The sequence below is a fragment of the Crocuta crocuta genome, unplaced genomic scaffold (assembly GCF_008692635.1).
Source record: "Crocuta crocuta isolate KB4526 unplaced genomic scaffold, BGI_CrCroc_1.0 scaffold101, whole genome shotgun sequence".
Lineage (NCBI taxonomy): Eukaryota > Metazoa > Chordata > Mammalia > Carnivora > Hyaenidae > Crocuta > Crocuta crocuta.
Window position 1 is genome coordinate 1,393,550 of NW_027527956.1, and position 10,465 is coordinate 1,404,014.

The following is a 10,465-nucleotide window of genomic DNA, read 5'->3' on the forward strand; positions in this document are numbered from 1 at the left end:
AGGATTAATGTTAGAGTTAAAAACCTAGGAGAAATATTAATATTAATATGGCAAACTGAAACTCTGAAACACTACTCAGTTTTTTTGCTTTTAAGAAGGCAGTCTCACATGTAGTAACACGGAAGGATATTCAAGAGACATTTTCAGTTGGAAAAAAAGCAACACAATACTTAAGTATTTCATGAAAAATACAACACGGGCATATAGAAAAGTTCGTTCCAAATGGTATATGCCAAACAATACCTATCACATTCTTCTTTGGGGAAACTGAGAAAGAAAATTTTAGAAACTTCTAGCATTTTACTTTGTACTGCTCCATACTAGTTGAACTCTTACAATAAGGGTGTATAAGCTCTGTAATTATTTAAAACAAAAACAAATCAGCAAAGGTGAGAAGTTTCAGTTCTTCTCTTGCCTTCATCATTATCTGGTTATGACCTTGGCCAAGTTGATAAATCTCTCTAGATCTCCACTTCCTCACTGTAAGACAGGGTAATAAAGGAATTCTAAATTAACTTCTAACTCTGAAACTCAAGGTAAGATTCTGTCAAGATACAAAGTTTATAATTAAAAGCAGTGTGTCTGAAAGATTATTTATTATCCCCCTGCCATTTATTCGCCATGCTGTGGACAGAATATTCTTTCTAAAACACACATCTCTCCAGTTATTTACTTGTAATTACATGGCTTTCAGTGCTGCCTACTGTGACCCTACCAGCCCTGCATGAACTGCCCTCTGTGCCTCATCTCATCATTTTCCCTTCATGCCCCCAAAGTCCAGGCATTCTGACCAGCCACCATGTCAAACACACCATTCTCTCTCACACATAACTACCGCTCCCTTTATCTGGAAATCAACCCTCTCTAGTTGAACTCCTATTCGTTTCTGAAATCCCAACTTAGATCCACATTTCCTGGAAGCATTCTCTCATGTTTTCCCACTGTGCGATCAACTGAAGAGCACTTCCCTCTGGCACCAGGAATTCCACTATGATAGGCGGTATTAGCACATTTGTCAAAGCCTCCAACTGCACTGTAAGCTCCAAGAGGGCCAATTACCAAGCTTGTCAATAAATATATCCCCAAGGCCTAGTGCTGTAGCTTGCACATAGTAGATACTCAATAAATATTTGCTGAGGAATAAATTTTCCTGGTTGAACACATGGTTAAAAAACTAATTTTGCCCTGGGGTGCCTGGGTGGCTTAGTCGGTTAAGCGTCCGACTTTCGCTTAGGTCATGATCTCCCGGTTCGTGGGTTCGAGCCCCGTGTCGGGCTCTGTGCTGACTGCCAGCTCAGAGCCTGGAGTCTGTTTCAGTCTGTGACTCCCTCTCTCTCTGACCCTCCCCTGCTCACACTGTCTCTCTCTCTCTCCTAGAAAAAAAAAAACAAAACTAATTTTGCCCTGAAAGTAAACCCATTTATAAGAGATGTTGTAATTCATTTTGAGACTCACTGAAGTAGTTCTCACAAACATCAATGAGAAAGAATAATTGTTAATATTAAAAGGGTACACAGATGATGTTGCCTTAGTGTATTTGACGGGGAGCCTGGGTGGCTCAGTCAGTTGAGCATCCGACTTCAGTTCAGGTCATGATCTCACAGTTCGTGGGTTCAAGCCCTGCATCAGGCTCCGTGCTGACAGCTCAGAGCCTTGAGCCTGTTTCAGTTTCTGTGTCTCTGCCCCTCCCCCACTCATGTTCTGTCTCTCTCTCAAAAAAAATGAATAAACAAACATTTAAAAAGAAAAAAGTGTATTTGAATCTAGTAAACACTCATGAATGCTTAAATAATTTAAATCACACTTATAGATGAAAGAGTAAATAAAAGTAAGAATTAGGTTTGAAAAGAAAAAAGAAAACATAAACAAGGGACTAAATTTTACTGAATAGGGTTCACAGGAAGATAATTAACTCGATTAAAGAAAACTCGAGATCCACAATTATTATTCTTCCTCAGAACGATCTATGTAAAACTTGTAAAATTTTACACCCTATTCAGGACTGTATGAGCCTGGACATACCAAGTCTGTTTAGAACTTCTCCTGGTGTGGACCTTTATCAATGCTTATCTCAAATAAACTGTGTACTCCTCACTTGGAAAGCAGAAGCCATTAGAAGAAAAGAAAATGCTAAAATAAAATGACTACATTCTGATCTATATTTGAATAATATTTTGAACATAAATATTACAATAATTAACAAGGTGAAGCATATTGAGACATTTGATCAAGATGCCTCTTTTAGAATTATTTAAAAGCAGTAGCCTAAACTTCTAAGAAAAGGGCACAAATGTTACCAAGCTCTCTATCGAGAATGGTCAGAAGGAAGAAAAAGAGAACTACATGGAATCTTTGAAGCTAAACACAATAAAATGGGTTTTTAAAAATCACAATCACACTTTATATAATATAATAAATTCATGCTCAGAGTCATTCAGGACGACCGAGTGGCCACTCTGCACACCCTAGGTGTATAGCCTTCATGTCAGTTTAATGACAGGACCGGACACCACACCGCAGTCAGGATGTGATGGCACAAGCCAACCAACACCGTGGAAAGAGACACTGGAGCATGGCAGGAGGGAAGGGAGCTGCAGCTCTGTCTCTCTTTGTAGATAACAGGTCAGGGATCACCAGATGCAGCCACATCAATGTGCAAAGAACAATCAAAGGCTTCAGCCTTTCTCAGTTCTGAGGCCTGCTCAGTAACAGGATTACAGGGAAATCTCCACAAAAGAAACATTTTCCACTGTGATGGGTATTTTTAGCAGCATAGTCACTGAAAATGCTGTTATTCTGTTAGCAAAATGGAAATAAATGTTACCTACATTTAAAGAATAACACTTAACACTTAAGACGGATCTCATTATTAGCAGAACTTATTTTATTCACCTCTGAATAACAGGGTCAAGAGAGAAGACTGTTGTGAGAGGGCCATACGCATGACCGGATCAGCACAAAGAACCTTCCTCAAGAGAGTGAGGCATGGCTGTATCAAGCACTCTATAACCTGGTCAGGAGAGAAAAAAACAGTTATTTTATTATCAGCAATTCTAAGGCAAGGTAAAATAAACTATAATCTTATTCTAAATTTTATACTTTTTCATCAAAATTGTGTCAAACATAAAGGCAAATAAATATTAAGAATTACTGGGATTCCATGGGTGGCTCAGTTGGTTGAGTGACTGACTTCAGCTCAGGTCATGATCTCGCAGATTGTAGGTTCCAGCCCCACGTTAGGCTCTGTGCTGACAGCTCAGAGCCTGGAGCCTGCTTTGGATTCTGTCTCCCTCTCTGTGCCCCTCCACCACTCATACTCTGTCTCTCTCTCTCTCTCTCTCTCAAAATAAACATTAAAAATTTAAAAATAAAAGAATCATTTTCCACTGAAAATAAGCTTTGTATATACTTCCACTTACATACCTTTAAAAAAATTAAGATTAGTTTTCCTTTACAGAGATCTCACTCTTAGAAATAAAAATCTAAACAAGGTATGTGGTGTTAATCAGGATTTAATTTCGAAGTACTCCCCAAATTCAGCTGAATTTACTTTCAGATCTGATTAATAAAAATATTAATCTGTAAAAATATGTATAGATACATATTAGTCTTACCTCACCATCTTGACATACACATTCATTTAAATACTCGATTATCTTGTCAATTAAGTGTAACTTTTTCACCACAGTATGCATTTTAATATCTATAAATCCAAAAAAAAGTTACTAAGAGTTAAAGAATATTGTCTCAAGTTTTAAAAATACAGAACAGATAACCAAAACTCAAACTGTTAAAAATAGTTACATCTGATGGTGAATTTAGATATAACTTTAAACTTTTACTGTATACACATCTGAACTATTTGAAAACTTTTAAGTAACAAGTACATCCTACTTACTTCTACAATGTAGAAATCAAAAGCTATTTAAAAAGAATAATTAAATCAACTAGTTCAGACCCTGAAAACTACTAGAATTTTAGTATATAATTTAGATATATAATATAGAACTTAGAATTCTGAGTATATAAATGACTCCTTTTATTTGTACAGGACAAATTCTTTTCTTCATATTGCTTTATTGACAATTCTTCTGTTTTCCAAATCCATCACATCAATATGTTTAGAATCATCCACAAATAATGTTAATACATGGCAACATGGCCATTTTCTATTGATAAGCACTCAGATTCCAAGGGCGCCTGGAAGGCTCAGTCGGGCAACTCTTGATCTCAGAGTCCTGAGTTTGAGCCTCACACTGAGTGCTGAGCTTACTTAAAAACATAAAAATAAATAAATACAAACTTCTTAGATTTCTAACCTCAAATTGCCAACAGCAAATATAAACGGTAAGGGATTGTTACATACTCAATGTACTTCTGAAAAATATTAACTCTTTGTTAGTAACGTGTGTGTGTGTGTGTGTGTGTGTGTTCACTGCTATGTGCTGTTTATGTTCCCCCAAAATTCTTATGCTGAAACCTAATCTCCAGTGAGATATTAAAAATTGGGGCCACTGGGAGGCAGTTAGGACACACGAGTGCCCCTGCAGAAGAGGCCTGGGGGAGCTTCCTTGCCTCTGCCCCCTATGAGGACACAGGGGAAAGATGGCTACCCACAGACCAGGAAGTGGGCTCTCACCAGACACTGAATCTGCTGGCACCTTGACCTTGTACTTGCAGCCTCCACAACTGTCAGAAATAAATGTCTGCTGTTCATAAGCTACCCAGTCTGTGGTATTCTATTAGAGCGGCCTACCTAGAATGAGACCTACACATACAAACACAAATACGTGCATGTGCACACATACGCACAGAGCGGCCTACACAGAATGAGACCTACACATACAAACACAAATGTGTGCATGCGCACACACACGTGCGCACACACGCATGCACACACACACAAAGAATTATTACTAGCAACAAGAACTCTACTTGCTTATACGTTAGCTGTAAGTATTTTACATCTCTCATAACAAACCTTGTTCTCCTATACTCTCCTTGAGAATATACACAATATGCAATGAGAAAAACATAAACACTGTACACATATTGATACTGAGTTAGTAACTATGACTATAACTACCTTTAGCTGCCACTTAAAAAAAAAAGTTTCTACTACCTGCCAACACAGTGTATACCAAAATTATAGGTCTTATTTTTGGAATGTTAACAATACTTAAAGAATACTCTCTACAAGAGCTTTTTGATCTTCTTAGCTAAGGCTGTCCACATTTTTCTAGAGCCTTATTTTCTGCAGTCTATATCACTGTTATTAAAGGCACAAATATGCTGGATATGCTTTTTCAAATTACTCTCTCATCCCAGTTTCCACTAATGTCACGGCAGGAACATTAAGCATATCCCATGGTCCAAGTCAGAAACAATCTTTTTATGTAAGTGCAAAATTATCATTTGTCTCGAATATTAAAGATATATACATCACATACAGGGAAAATAAAAAAACTAACCCAAAGAATGGAAACCTATGTAATAACACTACAAAGTTAACAGTATATTTTACTGGTTGTTTTTTAAAATAAACCTTATAAAAAACACATAGTTACAGTGCACTATTTTTATTTTACCCGCCCACAAAGTACTGTTTGATTGATTTCTCTACCCAGGATGGAACGAACTGAAAACATCATGTACTAGGTAAATTGAGAAAGGAACATCAAATTCACGGTTAGAATTGCATCAATATTTTAGAAGTAAGATAATTCCATCATATGACATTCTACTGGTTAAATAATGGTGCTGTAGACCAGGGATCAGCAAACTTTCTCTGAAAAGAACTAGAAAATATGGTAGATTTTGCTGGTCACCTATTGTCTTTGTCACATATTCTTTATGTTTCTTTTTTTTAATAACTCTTCAAAAATATAAAAACCAGGGCACCTTAGTGGCTCAGTCAGTTGAGCATCCAACTCTTGATTTCAGCTCAGGTCATGATCTCATGGTTCATGGGTTCAAGCCCCATGTTGGGCTCTGCACTCACAGCACGGAGCCAGCTTGGGATTCTGTGTCTCCCTCTCTGTTCACAAACATATGCTCTCACTCTTTCAAAAAAACTAACTCATTAAAAAAAAGTAAAAGCCATTCTTAAGGGCTATTAAAAAAAAAAACAAAAAGGCTGTAGCCTGCATCTGGCCCCCAGAACCGCACTTTGCAGCCCCTGCTACCACTGCATGTGATTAGCTACCTGAAATTCAACTTTCGGCAATACAGCAATCACCTTCCTTAAAAGACAGTACCTTGCATAATCACAGCTAACTGTTCTGCGGCTGACTTTCTCAAGACAAGATTGATATCATCTGAGGTAAAGATTTCATATACCTTTTCAACAGTCTCCAACTGAAAAACAAAAGAAAATAAATTGTTTTCAACTACTTCAAATTATAATTCATACCATAAGAACAAAAGCTCCAAAATCAACTTCACTTAAGTGATATATTCACGTGATGTAAATTTGCAGCAATGATGCGCTACGTTGGGGAAAACTTAAGTTCTATAACAAAGAGCCATCACATCCTCTAAGTCTCTTCCTAATGTAGGTTTTTGCCAGCAGGTCATTCATAACCCATTAGCCACTTTAAGAACTGCACAGAGAACACGCACGCTCTGTAACATTTCCACAGGCAGCAAGCCGAGATTAGTGATCCCAGACACGTGACTCAGGACTTCTCTGTGGCTCCCAAAAGCCACCAGCTAGAATGCCCTGGCCGTCCACCGTGCCTCCCGCAGACACCCTGAGCACAGGGCTTGCCGCCCAGCACTCCACCTTAGCCACTCCCAACCCAGTCCCTGCCACTATGTGCCAGGCCAGGGTCTGAGATGGCAAACCCAAAGGTGAACAGGGAGGGGAAAGGACAAAGATGACACTTGTCCACCCCCCACTGCTACCTTCTAGCCTTAGCAGGGACTCACGAAGACCATGCTAGAACCCCCACTCCCCACTGCCCCCCATATCTCACACAGGGCACAGGAGCAGCTACCAGCGGTTAGCGCTCAGGGAGCCCCGCAGGACCTGGAGTGGGCTCAGGGGCAGGTTCTCCAACCCTCCTGCGAGGGCTGGCACACGGCGCTGGACCCTTAGGCCGGAAGAACACTGAAGGTGTTTCCCCATTTAACGCCACGGTATTACCTGGGGCTGTACAACAGCATCGCAGGCTTTGGGGGGTGAGCCTAAACCTAAATAAAAACGGACAGACTGCATGCCTGAAGTCATAAGAGAAGCTACAAAGCACAGGAACGAACCAATGATGATGCAAATAGCTTTCTTTATCTACTCCTGCACTGGCCCAGGGTGATGTGGGTACGGTCCTGGCTAATGATAGGGAAATGGGTGCTACACCTACGGAGGTACAGGAAGAGCCAAAGATTTAGAAAAGAGCTAAACGACAAGATCCCAGAACCACTTTGACATTTCAGGGAAAGTCCCTTTGCCACCCGTATTACTCTTTCCCTCTTACAATGAACAGGCTGATAACTTTTGTCATAGGAACGGTCTCCTTTTGACTTACCAGCTATTTCCATTTTTTTTAAGACTCACCAAAGAATTTCTATTACATTAAGCCTATATTGTATTTAATTATTATTCTAATTAATTTGCATTTCCAGCATATATGTTAAACGGAAGGATATAATGCCAGGCATGTAGTAAGCACCAAAGAAATCCAAGAAATATTTATTCAATAAATAAATGTACCCAGAAGCCAGATAAAGCAGAAGACAGCTTCAAACTGCCGTGAATAACCACGCCTGAAGGTCGCAAGCACTTCTCCCAGATGCACACACCAAATGAAGAATGGGACATAAAGTGTCTGATCTACAAATACAGCAAGTAAGCACAAGATAAACTCGAAACTTATACTCACCTTAATAATCAGTTCTTTCCTGTCATCCAATTTGAGTTCGATAGGTTTCTTTACAATGAATAAATTAGTTACTCTGGAGAGAAGTTTGGCATCTATCGAAGGGCGTTTTATATGAGCCTCGTCCTCCCTTGTAAGATGACAGGCTAAAAGCTTTAATGCTAGTGAACGGACCCTAAAGAAACAAAGTGTTTCAATCAACATTTTGTAATATACAAGGCCTATAAATTTTAAAAACCTAAAATTACAAAGCATTATTGTATATCAACATAATTATTAGCTATGCTTATACTGACGTTACTAACGATGGTACTTTATTTTTCTATTAAAACATTTAGCGTATAACTACAATTATTTTTTCAATTATGTATCTATAAACATCAGAAATAAAGATTAATCAATAAATTTATAGTGACAAATGAAGAGACAGACTCACTGAGACTATCAACTTCACAGTCCATTGTCAATACCATAATCAGCTGCAATAGATTAACCTGCAAATTACATCCCTAACTCCTGATTCCAAGTACTCGTGAATGGAGTACAAACATTAGGTCAAACCTCCAGGAAAGTAATATTATTAACCAAAATGTGATGTCTTAACAATCTATGAAAACATTTATATGGGGTTAGACAGATTCTTCTCAAATAAGAAAATGCAGGGACACCTACGTGTCCAACTCTTGACCTCAGCTCAGGTCGTGATCTCATGGTTCAGGCTGTGAGACTGAGCCCCACATCAGGCTCTACACTAGAAGCATAGAGCCTGCTTGAGGTATTCTCTCTCTCTCTCTCTCTCTCTCTTTCTCCCTCCTCCCTTCCCATTCTCTCTCTCTCCCCCCGCCCCTTCCATCTCTGTCAAAATAAACAAACTTAAAAAAAATTAAGGAAATGCAAATATTTGTGATTCCTATCAAAATTCTGTTTTATCTGGAATGGATTAGGATTAAGGTCATTTCAGTGGAGAGGCGGGAGATTTCAACAGAAGACTAAATACTGCACACCATTAGAGGATGAAACGGAAAAACAAAACACCATCAAGTAGACAAAGGGCACTGAGTCAGAGACAGTGAGACAACAGGATCTACCACTACTCTGACAGGTTCCTGAACTGTATAAAAACTGGGCCACTGTAAGCAGTCAGGCTACTTTCTCGCTGTACCATCTGCTGTTAGAACACCAAGACACCTATGTGATGCTTCTCTTTTGCCTTCACTACAAGCCAATGCCACCTGTATTAAATTCTGGGGCTGTCAGTTTACGGACAGGCACAACCCTAGTGAGAAGGCTGCGCTGGAATGTGGGAAGCATATACTTAGGCATCTCCTCTAGGATGTAAACTTCGCGTCTTTTTAGGTTTAGCAAGTGGCACCTGAGTCTAGTTACTCCATTTATTTCCTTCAACAAATATGTTTTGAGCATATTTATGTCCACAGCACTCTATGAAGTTCTAAGGACATAACGACCAGCCAGGGGACAGGGTTGCTGCCCACATGGAGTTTCTGGGCTGATGGGATAAGGTAGAATTCATCAGGTGAGAACAAATATGCAATGGTTTGTTTTGAGTTCTGAGTGACAGAGAATTACCTTACTGGGAGAGTGGTCTGGCCTGGCCCAGGGCCCCAGGGAGGGGATTGCTAAGTCCTTGCAATGTCCTGCCTGATACGTCAGTCTTTGTTTCCCTGGAGACTATAGGCCTCCAGAGGCGCACCCCCACCAAATCTGGGGGTGAAGTGTACTGCATTAGCACATTAATAGAGACACCACCCAGTCCTGCGGAGGCCTGCGGAGGTGGAGGCCTGTGGAGGCCAACCCCTGAGGAGCGGGGGTTAACGCCTCCTCTGCCTGCACCACTTCACTCCATGGAAGTTCACCTCTAGGCTGGAAGGGTTACTGTCTCTTCTCTCAACTTTCCTCCCAACGTTGTCTAAGCGTGTTAGACTATTTCCACCTACTTCCTTACTTTTCAGTCTAATCACCTGTTTATAAAGAAGCCACTGTACTATCCTGATGTCAGGTTAGAGGAAAGCAAATGATCCACTGTCAAAAGGACGTCTGATCCTCCCAGCCTTTCCACCGGCTTCGTCTTCGCCACTGCTTACCCCTCGTAACTGTGAGCTCTTTTCCCTTCTCAGTGAGGGAAAATCTAACCCTGCTCCCTCAGGAAAGCAAGACAAGATCCGTGTCGCCCTGACAGAGAGGGAAAGAAGACAATGTTTTTCCTCTTTTTGTTTAGTTTAAACGACACCTAACACTAATGGTGGAGAAGCAAACGTTTTCAGCTTCCTAAATAAGAGGACAAACTAGATTAAAATGCCTAGTTAATCCGGTATACGGTCACCCGGCCCACTACACTATTATGAAGGCTCAATTTCCAGAACAAATGTTTAGAAAGAGAGGCTAACGATGTCTAAGGAGAAGCCACCGCGTGCGTCCCTGCGGCTCCAGGGCCTGCCCGCGGACCCAGCCCGCCGCCTCGGCGCCAGCGCGGGGACACCCGCTGGACAGCGGGGCTGGTCGCGGAAGCGCCCGGGGGTCCGTCACGCACGGGCCTCCTCTCGGTGTCGTGCTGGAGCACCGCCGTCCTT

At 40.6% G+C, this 10,465-nt stretch overlaps 1 protein-coding gene across 1 annotated transcript in view; it reads right to left on the bottom strand.

Annotated features, from left to right (window-relative positions):
- RTTN (rotatin) overlaps nucleotides 1–10,465 on the bottom strand; it is a 165,538-nt gene that overhangs the window by 108,707 nt on the left and 46,366 nt on the right. The window contains exons 18-21 of the mRNA XM_077752674.1: nucleotides 7,881–8,052; nucleotides 6,258–6,357; nucleotides 3,615–3,703; nucleotides 2,893–3,010 (exon numbers count right to left, since the gene is read on the bottom strand). Coding sequence (XP_077608800.1) covers nucleotides 2,893–3,010; nucleotides 3,615–3,703; nucleotides 6,258–6,357; nucleotides 7,881–8,052 — 479 coding nt within the window. The remainder of the gene's footprint in view (nucleotides 1–2,892; nucleotides 3,011–3,614; nucleotides 3,704–6,257; nucleotides 6,358–7,880; nucleotides 8,053–10,465) is intronic.